This window comes from Odocoileus virginianus, chromosome 1 (assembly GCF_023699985.2).
Source record: "Odocoileus virginianus isolate 20LAN1187 ecotype Illinois chromosome 1, Ovbor_1.2, whole genome shotgun sequence".
NCBI lineage: Eukaryota > Metazoa > Chordata > Mammalia > Artiodactyla > Cervidae > Odocoileus > Odocoileus virginianus.
Window position 1 is genome coordinate 21,083,981 of NC_069674.1, and position 21,132 is coordinate 21,105,112.

The window sequence follows — 21,132 nt, forward strand, 5'->3', positions numbered from 1 at the left end:
TACACCCAGCTGCTTCATCTCCCTTGGTCCCTCCAGGGTTTTAGAGCCTGTCTATAGAGACTCACTTTCCTTAGATGCTGTGACCTACTTGATAACTTTCCACTAAATTTCTTTCCTTGTTTATTACCAGGACTGACTCTGCTATTTGCAGTCAAGAATATTGGCTAAAACATCATTCTCTATAATAAAGAATATGTTTTATTTGCTTCTGTCTTCTCTGACTTTTAAATATAAAAATCTTTATATATATCTAGGTTAATAAACACAAAATTAAAAGAATATATTTTCTCTATAATTATTAAAATCCTTCTGATTCATCTTAAGAATTCAGCATTCCTTTCCATCTCCAGCTTATCCATATTTCCCAGTATCTACTAACTTAATATAGGGATATAAATTCTGTTTACTCTTACAGAGTATTCTTTAATCACAGAGACCTTCTTTTTCAAAAAGTTTTCAGCTTATATTTCTGATCAAAATATTTCAAACTATTACAAAAACTATCTCAGTTGTTCATATACAAATTTACATATTTAATGCTGTGTAGTCAGTCCTGGTAGCAGTTTCAAACTTCACTGTTCTCAAGCTCCTGATTTTGGTTCTTATCTTATAGTTCATCTTTGAGCATTTTTCTCAGGAAAAGAATTCCAGGTTTGTATTTTGTGTTAATTTATATCTGAGAATGTTGCTGTGCTGTCTCTGTACACTTGGCTGGATATAGAGATTTTTGGTCCCAACCCTTTTTCATTCCTTGTAGACTTTGCTCTGCCGTCTTCCAGTATTTTGTGTTAAAGCAAATCCTGGTGAGTCTCACTGTTGCTCCTTTCTGTTTATCAGGACTTGTTTCAACTACATATAAACAGAAGACCCAAACAGCCGTGACCTGAGTAAATCAAAAGGATTTCCTCCTTCTCATATAAAGATACAAAAATGCCACTCAGAGGTATAATGGAGGCTCCATGTCATTAAAGCGTTTAAGATCTGATTTCCATTCTCAAGGTCACCTAGTGTCCAAAATGACAGCCCCAATCCAAGTCCCTGACAGGAAGTAAAGGAAGGCAGGTAAAGGGTAAACAGTGAGCATACCAGTTTTCCTGGCACCTCTGAAGAATGTTCCTATGAGTCCTGATTCAACATCTTGCAAGTAGAAGTCTCACTAATCACCTTTAGGTGCACAGAAGGATGGCAGCAGGATGGAAAATGTAGCCTTTTAGCTGGATATATGGCCACCATGAACAAAACAAGAGTTGTCATTAGAAGAGGAAGGAAAGGGGACTCCCCTGTTGGTACAGTGGATGGTATCCACCTGCCAAAGCTGTGGTTCGACCCCTGGTCCGGGAAGATTCCACATGCCACACAGAGCAAGTGAGACCTCACGCCACGACTCCTGAAGCCTGCGTACCTAGAGCCTGTGCCTTGCAACAAGAGGCCAATGCAATGAGAAGCCCACCCACTGCAACAAAAAGTAGCCCCCGCTCTCCGCAACCAGAGAAAGCCCGCGCATAGCAACAAAGACAGCACAGCCAAAAACAAATAAAAAGTAAATGAATAACTTTAAAAAAAATAAAGGTGAGAATGGGTCGGGTGGGCATATAACTATCTCTGCCAGAGCAGGGAACATAATTTTTCTCCCTGGTGCTTATAGTATTTCTTTGTTAAATTCATAAAAAGCTTTCTGATTCTAAGAGTCAGTTTTTCACTAATTTTACCTTGAATCATTTTGACTTGCAGACCAAGATCTTTTTTTCTGTTTAAGTAGGTCTCTTTCTTTACACTGTAAGTACTGCCACTATTTCTCTATGTATTAGTTTCCTAGGGCTGTCATCACGAAGCACCACAGACTGGGCAGCTTCAACAAGAGAAATCTGTTTTCTCACCATTTCAGAGGTGAGGAGTCCAAGAACAAGATGTTGGCAAAGTAGTTTCTCCTGAGGCCTCTCTCCTAGGTTTGTAGATGGTTGTCCTATCACTGTGTCTTCACATGGTCTTCCCTCTTCAGAAGTGTGTGTCCAAACTTACTTTTCTTATAAGGACACCAGTTATGTTGAATTAGGACCCATGCTAATAACCTCATTTTAATTTAAAATACCTCTTGAAAGACCCTAGCTCCAAATTTAGTCACCGTCAGGTTCTAGGAGTAGGGATCTCAACACATGAATTTTAAGGGGACACAATTCTACCTATAACACTATCATTTTAATGTCATTCTATACAGTGCTTAAAATCATTTATTGATCACTATTCTCCATCTTTCACACCTATTATCTTTCTCTCATCATCTTGTCTTTTCCTTCCTCATGATAAGTTTTCCCTCCATATCACTGATTCTATTCTTCCAGTGTTTTAAAAAGATTTAATTTCCCTATTATTATTTTGATTTTTCCTTACATTTTGTTCCTGTTTAGTTCTTTTTGCATCTCGCCCAATCCCATTCATATAACTCCTCATTATCATTTCATAGAAACTATCTGTTTGCTGCATACAGCCACAGAATCTCAGTCATGTTCAATAATGAGCACATTTTGGTGACTGGCTGACTCAGGCTAGCCAGCTCAGCTGAACTTGGCCTCCAGGGACCAACAACATCATGGCAGTGACAGAGGCATGACAGGGCATGCTCCCTGGCACAAGCACATTTCAGGCCCCTCATGTTACATGCTAACAATCAGCAAAAGCAAGAGCCCAAGAATCAGAGAGAAGGAAACACACTTCTCCCAGTCAGGTGAAGGGGGAAGGCTGATAATTCTGAGCAATTATGTAATCTACATCATCTTGCATCTTTTGACAGACCTTGAGCTTGAGTCTCCTAAAACATTTCCTATTTAGCTTTATAAATCCTTACCTTCAAGTAAATACTCTTCTTTGAGACTTCAATGTAATGCTTTTTCCCTCATGCTTATAAGGGAAGGGGATCTTGTTTTTAATCCTTGCACAGGAAAAAATCTATTTAGATCCACTACTTACCACCAGGCACTCTGGAAGGAATTTCCTCATCACTGCTCCCACCCACCACTTGACTCTCCAACAAGGCTGTATGCAGATCCAGTGCTTGGTTAAGTCTAAGGTACATGCCTATAGCTGCCTAAGATTTTCCAGTGCCCAACTGCAGAAAAGAGATGGAAACTCCTCTTTCTCTGTCACAGGGCTCTGATTGAACTGAAGGATCACAGAGTTGGTGATTTGGGTTTGAACAGGATAGGATTTTACAGACTTCATTCCCAGCATTCACTGCTTCCAGTGCTCCTCTCGTCTATAGCCGATGAGAAAGTGTCAATAATGACACAGTGCTCAACTCAACTGCCCTCTGAAGAATCTTAATTCTTCAGTTAGATTAAGGTTATTTTAAACCTGGATAGCATATTTAAAAGCAGAGACATTACCTTGCCAACAAAGGTCTGTCTAGTCAAGGCTATGGTTTTTCCAGTAGTCATGTACGGATGTGAGAGTTGGACGGTGAAGAAAGCTGAGTGCCAAAAAATTGATGCTTTTGAACTGTGGTATTGGAGAAGACTCTTGAGAGTCCCTTGGACTGCAAGGAGATCCAACCAGTCCATCCTGAAGGAGATCAGTCCTGGGTGTTCATTGGAAGGACTGATGTTGAAGCTGAAACTCCAATACTTTGGCCACCTCATGCAAAGAGTTGACTCACTGGAAAAGACCCTAATGCTGGGAAGGATTGGGGGCAGAAGGAGAAGGGGACGACAGAGGATGAGATGGCTGGACGGCATCACCAACTCGATGGACATGGGTTTGGGTAGACTCCAGTAGTTGGTGATGGACAGGGAGGCCTGGTGTGCTGCGATTCATGGGGTCGCAAAGAGTCGGACACGACTGAGCGACTGAACTGAACTGAAACAATGTTGGAAAGACACACACCGTGCACAGCTATCTGACACACATTAGTAACACCACTGTCCTACCATCTTACCATCTGGTCTATTCCCTACCAGGTCCCCCCTAACTTAATAAATGTTCTGAGTCCACCCAGGCCCTTCATCACAAGACTGTGCTACGCCCAGACCAAGGATAAAACAAAAGTGTTCTCTCTCAAGCTCGCCTGAACTGCCCCAGAAAGAGGATTATACACAGCTCTAAGTAACAATCTTCTAACTTCAGTTCATATGCCTGTATTTCTTAATTAGGAGGACTGCACTATCATTTTAAGGATTTTTCTCTCCCTTCTGAGATATACCAGAGTCTCTCTGATCGAGTACATTAAAAGCCCACAGTAAATGTTTCCTATGTATCTTGACATAAAAGGACCACAAGAAATGTGAAGTGAGGGGATGAACAAACACTGAGTGTCAGCCTTTCAGAACGGGGAGCGTTTGTTATCACAAAACCGTCTTACATTTTCAGAGACAGTACGTTAAAAAGAGAAGTAAAATAAACTACAACCATATTCTGGAAAACAAATAATACCCCTAAAAGCTCTACATGGCCACAAGATGCTGTGGCAAAGAGCCTCTCTGACTAACCTCATCCTCCCTTTCTCCTTGTTCTGCTGCACAACGCGGCTGGTGGATTTGATGTACAGGTGCCGATGCAGCTCGTCTATGAGAACCAAGTGCAGGTTCATCTTCTTGCTGTGCAACTCCAGCCTAAGGTCACTCAGTCCTTCCACCTGGAGCAGTGGGCCCTCCAAAGACTCGACTGCGGACACCTGGAGAGGGTGAAGAAAACGATTCAGGCAACAAAACAGTCCCACAATATTGTTAATATGAAAGGCTATTGGCTCAACTGGTAAAGAATCCGCCTACAATGAAGGAGGCCTGGGTTCGATCCCTGGGTTGGGAAGACCCCCTAGAGAAGGGAAAGGCTACCCACTCCAATATTCTGGCCTAGAGAATTCCATGGACTGTACAGTCCATGGGGTCGCAAAGAGTCGGACGTAACTGAGCGACTTTCACTTTCATCTTTTCAAAGATACTGTCAAAAGAGTTTGTGAGAACCTCATCAGTACACAGGAGACTTTGAGTGGCTAGACCTGGTTCTGCTCTTGAAGGGTTTAACAGATATTGCTGAAGAAAACAACCATGATAAACATGAAGGCACCTCAAGAACCTCAATGTTGTATGTGCTATTTATTCCCACACACACTGCCTATCAATGGACACATATAAAATGACTTCCCAATAATTATTTTTATAGCCTTACCAGAAGTTCATGTACTAATAATTTAGACCAACTTTTAGTCAAACTTACCTTTTCAGATTAAGACTCAGTAAAAGCACACTCTATCAATTTTTTTTAGTAATTCTCAGGGCCATTATGAGTCAGAGCTTGGTTAGCCTAAGTCTACACACATATTTACACATAGTCAAGTCTCTCTGGCTCTTTCTCATATTCACATACACATAGAGGGAAAGGCAGTTTTACATGAAAGCTATAAGCAAACAACAGCAGTTCTCACCTCTCCTTGCACTGACTCAGTTTGATAGAAGAAATGGGATTTGAAAGGTGAATAGAAGATAAGCTATGAAGAGGCAGATTCTCTTGGTGTAAAGTGCAATTTGGAACATTTTAAGACAAAAAGCACTGAATGTATAAAAATGGTGTAGCAATACCTACAACAAATGGAGAAGATGAGGGACTCAGGGAATTTGGGAAACAAAGTGCTAAGTGCAAAGGAGGGGAAAAAAAACAACAGTATGTATTATATAATCTCATTTATCCATATATATCAGAGAAGGCAATGGCACCCCACTCCAGTACTCTTGCCTGGAAAATCCCATGGACAGAGGAGCCTGGTGGGCTGCAGTCCAGGGGGTTGCTACAAGTCGGACACGACTGAGCGACTTCACTTTCACTTTTCACTTTCACGCATTGGAAAAGGAAATGGCGACCCACTCCAGCGTTCTTGCCTGGAGAATCCCAGGGACGGGGGAGCCTGGTGGGCCGCCGTCTACAGGGGTCGCACAGAGTCGGACCCAACTGAAGTGACTTAAACAGCAGCAGGCATCCATATATATAAAATTTTATTTCTGTCTTTTTATATATATAGGAAAAGAGAAACACCAAGACTAACAATAATAATGATAGTAGTAGTAGTAATAATAGAGAAGAGATGACTACAAGCGAACTCAGGGAAAAGAGCCCTACCAAGCTCCCTCAAGGAATTAATGTTCAATGACTGTCCCATGCTTTGCTTATACATCTAAACAGTCCTCATTCATACAGATAAAGGCCATAACCAGCACCACTATGCACGTGCATGCTCAGCCACGCAGTCATGTCCAACTCTTTCCAATCCCAAGGACTGCAGCCTGTCAGGCTCCTCTGTCAATGGGATCTCCCAGGCAAGAATACTGGCGCAGGTTGGTATTTCCTTCTCGAAAGGATCTTCCCCACCCAGGGATCAAACCCATGTCTCCTGCATCTCCTGCATTGGCAAGTGATTCTTTTACCACTGAGCCACCTGGGGAACCCAACCAAGGGGACTACTTTAGGGTAATTGTAATTATGGATATAAACACGCACCTTAAAAATCATGCATTTATACAAAAGCAATCAAAAGACAGTAGAAGTCATAAAACATCAGTGATCAAAAATCTTGATCACAGATCTATCCTAACATACACAGTAATTTAGGGGAGTATGGAGAGTGAATACAGAAAACTCTGTGGCTGCCGAATCCAAAGCAGCCTAAGATAGGGAGGAAAAGGCAATGGCCTAGACATAAATACATCACTTGTTTTGTGATGTGCTATAATCAAATGTCACTAGCAAATAAGTTTCCTTAAGTTAACCAAGACAGACTCGAGGAATGAAAGAGTGACAAGCCCTGGGCCAGCTCTGCCCTCTGAAGCCTGCCAGCCCCTGCTCACGCTGGCTTGCCACCACCCCTGCTATGAGAGACCCTATGCCTGGTGCAAGCTGCAGGCAATTCCAGATGGAAAGACTGCCTGCCTTGCGAAATGACCAAAGTGTCCCCAAGGAGGAAAAACAACAACAGATTCATTTATACTCATGCTCTAAAATGGATTTTTAACTCGGGTCTCTAGCAGAGAAAAGAGGATGCATTAACCTTTAGTGACATCAAGATTCAGAAAATGAAAAATAATTTGGTAAACCACTGGCCCATCATGTAGCCTTATCCCTCAAGGTAATTAAATCCAGCTGAGATATTAAAGCTTAAAAACCACCCACTGCACAACCACACTCAATTTGCTTGTAAGAATCTGCATGAAGATTTTTTTTAACCCAAACAGCTCGTGTTCCAAGTATAAAACTATATGACAATGTTAACTTTCAAAGCCACTTAATTTTTCTTAAATATAGCTAAAGCACTTAGCACGGTGCCTGGCCTATACTGAGTGCTCACTCAAATTATTTTTAATAGAACCTATTTACCACATGGATAAAGCAACCTCAGAGGGTGTTTCCAACATGTTTTAAAGCGGCATTTGCAGTAAAGTGCTGTTTCTATCACAGAACTATTATTAACCATGCAGACTACAAATTTTCTGAATATGTTTTCTTGACCCAAAATACAAGTACAATTACCATACAATCAAGAATAGTCTCAGAACTTCAAAGATTTAAAACCTTACCATGAAATAGCCTCTATTTCTGTACAAAGACACAGTGCTTTATTTTCTGGCCTTCACAAATGAAAAGTCTACTTATAAAGCTATAATTATGGAAGCTAAGCAAGGCCACTGTCTTCCCCGACTCTAACCTTCCTAAGTGGTACTCAAAACAATTTGAAGAAAATAGTTGTAAATGCATATATTTGATCTCTAGAACATCAGTTTAGAAACCTGATATTTATCTTCTGTGGTTTTAAGTAACTTGTACCATAAAGTTTATGTATAAGGAAAACTTTGTAGGCAGTGAATCCAACCACCACTTTTAATGCTGTTACACTGAGGGGTTGGATTTTTAGGTATTTCCTAACATTCAGCCTTTACTAGAAGAGAAATCCTTAAATATCCATCTATGGGGCTTTTTCAAGGTGGCTCAGTGGTAAAGAATCCACCTGCCAATGCAGAAGATGCAGGTTTGATCCCTGAATCAGGAAGATCCCCTGGAGGAAGAAATGACAACCCACTCCTGTCTTTTTGCCTGGAAAATCACATGGACAGAGAAGCCTGGCGGGCTACAGTCTATGGGGTCACAAAGAGTTGGACATGACTGAGCAACACACACAGTTAGAAATGTGTGTAACTACTGATGAAAAAACATCACTAAAGGATATTTTTTCATGTATGGGAAGTGATCATTTTATAAATTATTTCACATTATCTAAATTCAGTGACCACAGAGCACTTTTTAAATAACACATTGATGAAACATCAACAGAAATTCAAGAGGTGCAGATGAATTAGTGGATAGCAACAGGTTCACTCTTTGAGAAATAATCAAAATTGGATTCAAAAGTGTGACATACAACACTGAATAATGTCACAAATATATATTAAAATTATAGGACAAGACACAGCAGGCGAAAAGTAAAACAGACAACATACAGTGGAATAGTTCACTGGAAAATGTTGTCTATCTCACAGATACAACACCATGAATTTAAGTACCAAATGATGTCTACCATGACCTCTCAAGTATACCACACCATGTCTTAAAGATAGACTACTAAATAATGAACCAACCAGATGTAGTTGGAAGCTTTCTTACACATATTTTCAAAAATAAATCAGCATGGGGGGTGCACAGGTAAGAGAGATAGATACTACCAACAGGGAATTTTTTTCACAGAACACCTATAATAATATAACAAGAGCATTAATGTTCTAACTCACCAGGGTTAGAAACTGCTCATACAGATAAATCTGTTCTGCAATTGAAAAGAAATATTTCTTTTAGGACAACAAACATATGCAAACATCTACAAAATGTTCTAACACGTGATATAGAACAGGGCAGTGTGTTTCACTATTAAGAACTTATCCATTTAAACCAATGAGGGCCTACTATTTGGAACTCTGCTCAGTGGAACTCTGCTCAATGTTAAGTAGCAACCTGGATAGGAGAGGAATTTGGGGGAGAATGGATACATGTCTATACATGGCTGAGCCACTTCGCTGTTCATCTGAAACTATACCACTGTTGATTGTCTATACCCCAATACAAAATAAAAGGCTGAAGTGAAAAAAAAAATCCATTTAGGAAAATAAGTTCTGAAAAATATTTTCATAACTCAAGAAATAGGTCAAAGGTACAGTTAAACTTGGAGAAGGAAACGGCAACCCACTCCAGTATTCTTGCCTGGAGAATTCCATGGACAGAGGAGCCTGGCGGTTGCAGTCCATGGGGTCACAGAGAGTCAGACACGACTGAGTGACTAACACAACAGATAAACTGCACACGATCAAGAACTGTCTGATGTTTTCCAAAAAAAAATTTTCTTTGAGAGATGAATCTACAAAAAAGGCTACCTTCATAATGAGAACTACAGTGCCCTTAAATATTCTTTCCCAGATAACGATTTCTCAATTGCATTTTAGTTTAAGTTAGAAATAATTATTTCATGGTTAAGTGTCTTCTACCAGCCTGACTCAAGCTGATTAGGTAAAAAGATCTAGTTTTGTGCTTAACATGAACCAATGGAAATGTCTTTGAGGAACACCAGAGTTGGCCATTCTCAAACATCTGCTTCACTGAAAAAAGTGCTGAGAAAGAAACCACTGATATTTATTTTTCTGGTTGGGGGAATTGAGATACACAAAGATGGATGACGATAGCAACTTTCTAAACAGAACTAAGGTTCAAGCCAAACAACAAAAGCAAACAAACCAACAACCACAAAAAGAAAAACCTTTTAAATATAAGCCAAAAAATCCAACCTGATAACTAAACCATCTGCTAGCTAATAAAAATGCTTATTTTGGCAACACTGTTCCCTAAAAAAGACAAATGTGTTGCCACTGTTGAGTCCAAAAGAAGTATTTTCTTCAGGACTCTGACAATTACATGGTTCCAAAATGTTCTATCACTTTCCAATAGGCCAGTAAGTCTCCTATATGGAAGCATTTTTCTAGTTAAACAATCTAACCATTCTGAAAATGTTACTGTGGCCCAACTTCCAGACGTTATAGTAAGATATGAAATTAGACTATTTCAGAGAATTGATTCTGTCTCATCCCACAAGTATATAAGATAAAAGTCTGAACAATCTCAACTAAATAACACCAAAAATCTCTGGCTATGAACAAAAGAAACATGCCTTGGGACCCAAGATTTACTCAGTACCCAGGTCACCAGTCTGCACCACTGGGCCCCTGAACTGTGGGAAGGCAAACCCTGGTGTCTTCAAGGCCTGATCCTCAAGAGTTCTCACCCTGAATTCCCCATGGGCTCATGAGATCCCAGATGGACCCAAAAAGTCTCAGTCTAAATGAAGTATGCTTCACACCCACCTTGACACAAGCGGGGAAGATTATTCTCACCATTCATTTACCAACCATTCCCATTTAGCTATACCATATTTCCCAAAGCAGAGATTTTATCAGACAGAAAACTGGTAAAAGAAACCAAGGGCACATTTAAAAAAAATAAAAATCACCATGACTTCTTGTATTAGTTTGAAATTTGAACCATATGAAACTACTGTTTCTACCTATCCAAAATGATCAAATATTGGCTGTTTCATATGGTTCAATCTAATAGATTAAGGGGCCAGTCTGAAAGCCTTGATGCACCCAGGAAAGCACTGTACTGTTAGTAGAATGTTGCGGTCCTTATAGTCCTAATAGGTATTAAACCACATAGAGGAACTAGGAACAATTTTACTTGCAGAATATACTATCATATTATATCTATGGGACAGAAAACAGAGAAGAATGTGATCCCAAAGGACTTTGTTCACAATAATCTTACCTGTTAAACATAAATAATAATAGAATTTATAAACATCATCTGCTCATTTGTGTTTAAAGCATGACACCAGCCACCACACAGGGCCTAAGGAAAGATGGCTTAGACTTGCTTCTCAGGCGGCACTAGTGGTGAGGAATCCACTTGCCAGTGCAGGAGATATAACAGATGCATATTTGATCCCTGGGTCTGGAAGATCCCTTGGAGAAGGAAATGGCAACCCACTCCAGTATTCTTGCCTGGAGAATCCCATGGACAGAGGAGTGAGTCTGCCGGGCTACAGTCCATGGGGTCGCAAAAGTGTCGGTCATGACTGAAGCGACTTAGCACTTAGCACGCTCTGCACACAAAAGTATGAGACATACAAGGGAAAAGAAAGGGCACAGGATGTTGCAGCAGTTTCAGGTCAGTCAGTTCAGTCGCTCAAGTCGTGTCCGACTCTTTGCGACACCATGAACCACAGCACCCCAGGCCTCCCTGTCCATCACCAACTCCCAGAGTCTACCTAAACTCATGTCCATTGAGTCGGTGATGCCATCCAACCATCTCATTCTCTGTTGTTCCCTTCTCCTCCTGCCCCCAATCCTTCCTAGCAACAGGGTCTTTTCCAATGAGTCAGCTCTTCACATCAGGTGGCCAAAGTATTGGAGTTTCAGCTTCAACATCAGTCCTTCCAATGAATATACAGGACTGATCTCCTTTAGGATGGACTGGTTGGATCTCCTTGCAGTCCAAGGGACTCTCAAGAGTCTTCTCCAACACCACAGTTCAAAAGCATCAGTTCTTCTGCGCTCAGCTGTCTTCACCGTCCAACTCTCACATCCATACATGACTACTGGAAAAACCACAGCCTTGACTAGACAGACCTTTGTCAGGGGGGTCTTAGGAATTCAGCAGAAAACCAGAATCCCTGATCCCAACTTCACTGGAGACTACTGAGAGGGGTTCAGCTCCCTAGGGTTCAGTCTGGCCTCTGACTGAAGACCTCAGGGCTATTGGCAGTTTGGTACTTAAAAGACGGACTTCCCAAGAAAGCTGTAAAGGGCAAGGCTGAGTACCTGGAGCAAGAACACACATTTTCTCCCCACTAACTCCTCTGCTTGTAGCCAATCAACAACGATCAAATCAGGCCACCAAAAAAGCCCATTCTTAAAGTCAGTCTGCTAACATATTAATAATATTGATCAGCCCCATTCAAGTGCCCCTTCCTTTCCCTCAGGAAGCCCAATACCTATACCGCAGACTCAGCAGGCTCTCACCACTACGAAAAGGGTGCTGGCTACCTCCGCTCTCCCTTCATTACTGCCAGGGCTATTGCATGTTTTTATTTAATAAACCTTCATCAGTTCAAATGAAGGGTTGTTATTAGCTGAGCTAACAGCCAAATGATAATGCTCCAGAGAAATGTCAGTGCTTGTCGGCGCATTAACAAAGAGAGGACAAGGGCTGAGGTCAAGCATGTGTCAATGTAAATGAGGCCATATTAGGTACTAAAGGCTTAATGCAATAGACTGCTGAGGAGATAATGGAATTTACCGGATAAAGCAAATGAGATGAAGTTATTGATAAGTGAAGAAAGGAGGAGGACCTATAAAGTCAAAAAAAAGGCCTTTTACTTGTGAATTTCTCCTCTAAAGAATCTTCAAATAGACCTTAGAAAACAAAATTCAAAAGAAATCAAATGTGCCTTCCAGCTTCATGAAAGATCTCATCCTGTCCGCTGTTGTTCAGCCACTAAATTGTCCAGCTCTTTGTGAACCCAGAGACTGCAGCACGCCAAGCTTCCCTGTCCTTCACTATTTCCCAGAGTTTACTCAAATTCATGTCCACTGAGCCGGTGATGCTGTCTAATCATCTCATCCTCTACCACCCTCCTCTTCTTTGGCTTCAATCTTTCCCAGCATCAGGGTCTTTTCCAGTGAGTTGGCTCTTCACATCAGGTGGCCAAAGTGCTGGAACTTCAGCATCAGTCCTTCCAATGAATATTCAGGGTTGATTTCCCTTACGATTAACTGGTTTGATCTCTTTGCAGTCCAAGGGATTCTCAACAGTCTTCTCAAGTACCACAATTCAAAAGCATTAATTCTTTGGCACTCAGCTTTCTGTATGGTCCAACTCTCACCCTTCTTTATAGTTCAACTCTCACATACATACATGACTACTGGAAAACCATAGCTTTGACTGGACAGACCTTTGATAGGAAAGTGATGTCTCTGCTTTTTAATATGCTCTCTAGGTTTGTCATAGCTTTCCTTCCAAAGAGCAAGCATCTTTTAATTTCACAGCTGCAGTCACCATCAAGAGTGATTCTGGAGCCCAAGAAAATAAAATCTGTCATTGTTTCCACTCTTTCCCATTCAATTTGCCAAGAAGTGATGGGGCCGGATGTCATGATCTTAATTATCCTATGACTGCCATGAAACACTGGCTTGTTCTAAGAGCATACAGAGGTGCTTCCCTAGTGGTTCAGAGGCTAAAACTTTACGCTCCCAATGCAGAGGGCCCAAGTTTGATCCCTGGTCAGGGAGCGAACCAGACCCCACATGCCACAAATAAGAGTTTGCATGCCACAACTAAGGATCCTGCATGTGGCAACTAAGACTCTGCAGAGCCAAACAAATAATAAACAAATAAAAGCATGCACTGTGCTTAATTGCTCAGTCATGTCTGACTCTGTGACCCCAGGATCCTTTGTCCATGGGGATTCTCCAAGCAAGAATACTGGAATGGGTTGCCATGCCCTCCTCCAGGGAATCTTCCCAACCCAGGGATTGAACCCAGGTCTCCTGCATTTCAGGGGAATTCTTTACTATCTGAGCCACCAGGGAAGTGAAATAAAAGCATACCAGTCTTTAAACTACTCTTAACCTTTCCTGAATGTTCTCCCTTATTTTTGCTTTTTCTTAAACATCCGACCATTCTACCACATCTAATTCTTATATTAAAGTCAATCATTTTTTTTCCTCTTGTAAAGACTGGAAACCAGGTCTTCTAAGATATCCATCCCATTAGCACAGAATGACAGCATCTGAAAAATGAAAGGTAAGAATTTTCTATTTTAAGGGGCCTTTAAAAATTCTAAAGATTGAGGCCCCACTCCAATTTTACAGATTAAAAAAAAAAAAAGTGGGGCCCAAATCTTTATTCTTAACCTTTATTATTCTTTGAAATTACAAAAGTAATAGATGCACAATCAAAAAAACTTAAAAAACAGAAAAACCAAACAGAAAAGATCCATATCCAGTCAGATAAAGTTATACATTTTAACCTGACATCAATTATTTTTCCACAGAAAGTTTTTACAAAAACACAGTTACTTTCCATCATGTTTTTTTTCCACTTGGCAATATATTGGGAACATCCGCCCATCACCAAACATGATTTTTAGTGTTTTCATACTAGTACATAATATGAATATCCCATAAATGATTTAAACCAACTCCATATTAAGTAACTGATAATTTTTTTTTTACTTCCATAAATCTTACTGTGATAATTATCCTTGTATATATATTATTTGGAACACCTTACAATTAAAATTCCGAATTTTTTACTTAACATTTAAGAAGTAGAATTCTAGGAACAAAGTTATTTCGGGCTTCTGATGCATAATGCCATATTAAGAGCCTTATTTTTTCTAAATGGACTTTTAAGAGCTCTGTCCACAATCACTTTCCTAATGAAATTAAACTATACCTCAGATCTTCTAAGATAAGCATTATAATTGCTTATGGAAAAGCTGCTCCCCCCCTCAAAAAAAAAAATCCTTCTTTGTTCCTAATCTTATGATCTGTTCATCCTCAGTTCCCATTGTTACCCAAAGTTCAGCCTCTCTATACACTGGTGCCAAATCAAGCCTTGGAGATAGAATTTGGGGTGAAGCAGAAATCACTGCAGACAGTGACTGCAGCCATGTAGTTAAAAGATGCTTGCTCCTTGAAAGGAAAACTACGACAAATCTAGACTGCATATTAAAAAGCAAAGACAATCATTTTGCTGACAAAGGTCAGTATAGTCAAAGCTATGGTTCTTCCAGTAGTCATGCATGGATATGAGAATTGGACCATAAAAAAGGCCGTCAGCTCAGTCGCTCAGTCGTGTCTGACTCTTTGTGACCCCATGGACTGCAGCATGCCAGGCCTCCCTGTCCATCACCAACTCCCGGAGTTTACTCAAACTCACACACATTGAGTCAGTGATGCCATCCAACCATCTCATCCTCTGTCGTCCCCTTCTCCTCCTGCCTTCAATCTTTCCCAACTTCAGGGTCTTTTCAAATGAGTCAGTTCTTCGCATCAGGTGGCCAAAGTATTGGAGTCTCAGCTTCAGCATCAGTCCTTCCAATGAATATACAGGACATGATTTCCTTTAGGATGGACTGGTTGGATCTCCTTGCTATCCAAGGGACTCTCAAGAGTCTTGTCCAACATCACAGTTCAAAAGCATCAATTTTTCAGCACTCAGTTTTCATTACAGTCCAACTCTCACATCCATACATGACTACTAGAAAAACCATAGCCTTGACTAGACAGACCTTTGTTGACAAAGGAATGTCTCTGCTTTTTAATATGCTATCTAGGTTGGTCATAACTTTTCTTCCAAAGAGTGTCTTTTGATTTCATGGCTGAAATCACCATCTGCAGTGATTTTGGAGCCCCCAAAAATAAAGTCTGACACTGTTTCCACTGTTTTCCCATCTATTTGCCATGTAGTGATGGGACTGGATGCCGTGATCTTCATTTTCTGAATATTGAGCTTTAAGCCAACTTTTTCACTCTCCTCTTTCACTTTCATCAAGAGGCTCTTTAGTTCTTCTTTGCTTTCGGCATATGTGTCATCAGCATATCTAAGGTTATTGGTATTTCTCCCAGCAATCTTGATTCCAGCTTGTGCTTCATCCACCCCAGCATTTCTCATGATGTATTCTGCATATGAGTTAAACAAGCACGGTGACAACATATAGCCTTGATGTACTCCTTTTTCCTATTTGGAACCAGTTTGTTGTTCCATGTCCAATTCCAACTGTTGCTTCCTGACCTACATACAGGTTTCTCAAGAGGCAGGTCAGGTGGTCTGGTATTCCCATCTCTCAGAATTTTCCACAGTTTGTGGTGATCCACACAGTCAAAGGCTTTGGCATAGTCAACAAAGCAGAAATAGATGTTTTTCTGGAACTCTCTTGCTTTTTCAATGATCCAGTGGATGCTGGCAATTTGATCTCTGGTTCCTCAGCCTTTTCTAAAACCAGCTTGAACATCTAGAAGTTCACGGTTCACATATTGTTGAAGCCTGGCTTGGAGAGTTTTGAGCATTACTTTACTAACATGTGAGATGAGTGCAATTGTGCAGTAGTTTGAGCATTCTTTGGCATTGCCTTTCTTTGGGACTGGAATGAAAACTGACCTTTTCCAGTCCCATGGCCACTGCTGAGTTTTCCAAATTTGCTGACATATTGACTGCACCACTTTCACAGCATTATCTTTTAGCATGAAGGCTGAGCACTGAAGAATTGATGCTTTTGTACTATGGTGCTGGAGAAGACTCCTGAGAGTCCCTTGGACAGCAGTGAGATCAACAAGTTAATCCCAAAGGAAGTCAACCCTGAATATTTATTGGAAAGACTAATGTTGAAGCTGAAGCTCCAACACTTTGGCCACCTGATGTGAAGAACCAACTGACTGGAAAAGATCGAAGGTAAACGGAGAAGGGGGTGGCAGATGATGAGATGGTGGGATGGCATCACCACCTCAATGGACATGAATCTGAGCAAACTCTGGGAGAAGGTGGAGGACAGAGGAACCTGGCGTGCTGCAGTACATGGGATCACAAAGGGTCAGGCATGACTTAGTGAGTGAACAACAGCAATGGCTGTTCTAGCCAATATGTGAGAACAAAAAGTGGTAAGAAATTGGGAGTTTGGGGCTAAAGCAAAAATCCTATTGCTTGCAGATGTGATGATGTACTTTTCTATTGAGAAAAAAAAAACACTGCAGGTGAATGTATTTTTTAAAAATGGAGGTAGACAACCATAAGTAATTAGTATTGGGATGAATCTCAGGGAAAATAGACTTCCTTGGCAAGTTCCCCCTATCTTGTCAAAGCCAACCAAAACTTCCAATCAGCATTCTCAGGCCACTATCAGGTCGAGAGAGGGATCCCAACGACGACAAGCACTGCCATCTGCTGTCACTGACACACACACAGGGTTCCCACCTGGCCACAAACTTACCCTTCAAAATCCTGCTCCAACAAGTCCCTACAGGCAAAGACTGCAAAGCACCTGTGTATTGTTCTTCACTGAGATCACTCCCCCTACAGACCTGAAGTGTATAAACATAAGCACGCACAATTACAGTTCATCTGATTATAACAGGTATGCATCGGTGACGGTAGTATCAGGAGAGAAATGCCGCTTAATGTGACAAGCCCGGGACTACCACTTTTTCTTTCCACCTGGCCTTGTGTGATAGTGATGACAATCATGCCCCCTACACCACAGCAGATTTGTAAACTGCCTTCCATTTCACAAAGGACTTCACATGTACAAAATTTTATTTTTATTCTCACCACCACTTTATAATATAGACAGGTAAGTATTCCTCTACAGAAGAGGATACTGGAAGAAAGAAAGCAATGCATTCATCTAACCTCACAAAACTGGTAAATTGTTGGGTCAGGACTAGAATTAAGAACTTCTGGCTTTTCAACACCTTTTTGTTTTTACTAAACCATGCTGGACCTAGCCACCACCTGTCAATAAATGTGGGCCCCAATTTCAATCCATTAAATCCCAGCAATAAGTCAGATAAGAACACACAGTAAAGATGCAGAAGTCAGAGCACCAAAATGACAGCTCTAAAGGGTTCCAAGTCAGCTCAGCCCTGGAGAGCATCTAATCTACCCAGTAAACAAAACTCACACTGACCAAAGAATCAGACTAAAAAATCAGAATAAGAGCCTGATACTCATCAGCTCTATCTGAAAGGTGAACTAGAGGAAAGCAACAAGTAACTTTAGTCAACCTTCAACATGTCTACATACACATGAATATTGCCATGTGATCTGTCTTAACACAAATATTTTATTTCTACCTACTACTTACAGCAGGTGTTAAATGAAGCCCAGGACAATTGGTTTTAGTCTATTGTACAGCATAGGCTATAAACTATATCACTGGTTCCAAACCTGTCCAAACATTGGAATCACTTGGAGAATGCCAACTGTCCCATCCCCAGAGATTTCAAGCCTAGGGTGTAACCTGGGCTTTAGGGTTCTTGAAGGATTCCCTGATGTACAGAGTTTGGGAACCACTGCCCTACAGCCAAGTGAGCCAACTGAAAACTGCTGAACCTTATGAGGTTTAATGAGTAACACAGTTTCTACGTCTTTAAAAGAGGTAAATGAAAAGCAGATACAAAAAGCAAAGAAAAGAGAAGGGAAGCTACTACAATAAGCCAGTGCCTATCAAACAGTGTGGCTTTTAAAAACCCCAGCCTTCAAAATCAAACATAAATTAAAAGGGCAGTGGTAAATACACACACACACACAAAATGGAATATTACTTAAGTAATAGAAAGGAACGACATTGGGTCATTGGCAGTAATGTGGATGGACCCAGAGTCTGTCAAACAGAGTGAAGTCAGTCAGAAAGAGAAAACCAAATATTGCATATTCACACATATAGAGGCTCTAGAAACACGGTACAGGTAACGCTATTTGCAGGGCAGAATAGAGGCGCAGATGTGAAGAACGAACATGTGGAAAAGGGGGCAGAAAGGGAGAGTGAGGCAAGCTGAGAGGGTGGCATTGACATATACACTTACAGCCGACTCACGCTGTTGTAGAGCACAAACTATCAAAATACAGTCAAGTGACTATACTTCAATAAAAAATAAACAAAAAATAAAAGGTCAGTGAGTGAGAAAAATAGTTACTACAAAGCCTGTACTTTTACTCTCCAGGAGAAAAATAATGCTGCCACAGTAAAACTACTTACTTAATTAGGGATCTAAAAACCAAGGTTATTCATTTACTAACTTTATTTTTAGCTTTTCCTTAATCTTTTTGCCAAGAAAATTAGATGTAGGTGTTTTAATTCAGGGTTCCCAAAGAAAGCTAAAAGCAGCTACAGCTGACCAGCCTATTAAAATATTAATGGCAAACCATACTTCCCCACTCCCAGCCCCTGTATTCCTGGAACTCCTGTGGTACTGATCATGATATGAGATGCTGTTTATTTCTTCATCATCTGTCTCTTCCTACTAGCATATAAGCTCCTTCAAGGTTAAGGTCACCTTCAAGATCCATGTACCAACAATGGCACTGTCATATTCATTTGTCCATCTATCAAAACACATGCCAAATTCTTTGCTGATAAATTATTAGTATAGAATCTTGGCATCAGTTTTTAAGATCAATATTCTACACTAGGAACAGATGGGTTTTAATGATGGCTATTTCATTATTGATCACGGATACATTTTTTTTAATCAGGTTGTAGAGAAATCTATATGGAATGTTGAAACATTTTGCAGGCACTGAACCACTTTCACGTTAGATCCAGTAAGTTCACTAGAATGTTTCAGCTCCTGATAGCCATAGTGCTTTCATCTCAATACCACTTCCAGACTCAGGAGAGAAAAAAAAAGGTCCTGTGAGATCTCAGAAACTTTCACGCCACATAAGGGGATATGCATTTTGGCCCCTTGTTTCTTACTTGTACATTACTTTATAATGGAAGCATGATCACCCCTTGCCTATCCATAAAATGAGAAGAAAAGCTATTTGCTAATGACACAGGTTTACTGGCACCAATGGGACCAACTTCACTGGTCCTGCCATCTAAGCAGTGACAGAAAGAATAACAACTCTAATACTAAAGTCAACACTTTTGATAGGCATCCTCTAAAAGTGAACTGGCTTATATCTGATTACAATACCCAACAGATTAACACATCTGGTCACCTAAGACTAGATTTTGCAAAAAACTGATCGTGGGTAGCTTACCAACAAATTACATTGCTTATCACTGGACAGTCAATGGGTACCCATTGAATATATACTTGATGTAGGCCTAAGAGGTGACTGATAACACAATCTGGAATTTGTTCACACCAGATCTCAAAAACATGGTCTAGAACTTTGAGGTCTTGGTCATCCAACTATGCATGTGTTAAGACCAGAAGAGATGTGTGTTCTGAGAAAAATTCTCTCTCTGCCTGCAGGGATTCCTTGAGCATATAAAATGTGGACTGGTCTTTCACTCAGGGCAAGAAGAAAAGGAATCAGAATTGCCTAAGTTAGTCCGACTTCAACTCTTAGCTCAAAACAAGTCCACCTCAGACTGGTTTTTGAGAGTATAACATGGTAGCAATCACCACGTCCTTTCTTACAGTATCAGTAAACAAATTAATTACCAACAGCATTTCTAAGGTCTTACTATAGATACTTGGTGCACTTTAGATACATAGCTTAATATTTCTGTTGTTTATGTTCTGGTTTCTTTGGCCACGAGGCATGTAGAATCTTGGCTCCCTCACCAGGGATCAAACCCACACTACCTGCACCAGAAGGGGAAGTCCTAACCACTGAACCACCAGGGAAGTCCCAGAGCTTAATTTTTCATTTAATCCTTTCAACAACCCTGAGGGCATTCAATTATTCTTAATTCCAACTTTCAGCTAAGCCAAATTAAATAATTAGCCCCAAGTCATTCAGCTAGTGAAAGTCAAAGCTGGGATTCAAGTCCAGGTCCACCCGACCCTCAGTAAGCCCCATGCTCATATTCACAGCCTTGAATGTTGTCCAACAATTGCAAAGGATCTTGAAAACTAAAAATATGACAAATAGAGTTATTTTTATCATAGGATCTTTGAAAACTATGCAATTAAGTAGCTGTTTTACTCTCTTTATTCCAAATGTGGCCACAATTTCATAGGGTAAGTGAAATAATTCCACCATACCATTCTCTCAGCAAAGCACTCTGGGACCTCTAAGAAGGCAGCCAACATAAATATGCTATTATAATTATCATTAACAATCTCTATCCTGCTATACAGCTATGGATTCTTTTTACAAAGGTGTTATAAATAAAAAAAGATGATCACAATACATTCAAAACCTCTACAATCTCAGGAAGCCTTAGAAATGAAAAAATTATTTTAGTCACAAGCCTTCTGACTGTCAGCTAAAGTGCTTCAAAACTACTTGCACTGGCTTGGTTTCCACTGATTGAATGCAATTATGAATTGACTTCTACGGGTTGATCAATCAGAACTTGTGTAAGTGGTTTACAAAGCT

At 40.5% G+C, this 21,132-nt stretch overlaps 1 protein-coding gene across 1 annotated transcript in view; it reads right to left on the reverse strand.

Moving 5' to 3' along the window:
* EXOC4 (exocyst complex component 4) overlaps positions 1-21,132 on the reverse strand; it is an 814,875-nt gene that overhangs the window by 756,270 nt on the left and 37,473 nt on the right. Inside the window, exon 4 of the mRNA XM_070465647.1 lies at positions 4,479-4,663. Within this exon, the coding sequence (XP_070321748.1) occupies positions 4,479-4,663 (185 nt within the window). The remainder of the gene's footprint in view (positions 1-4,478; positions 4,664-21,132) is intronic.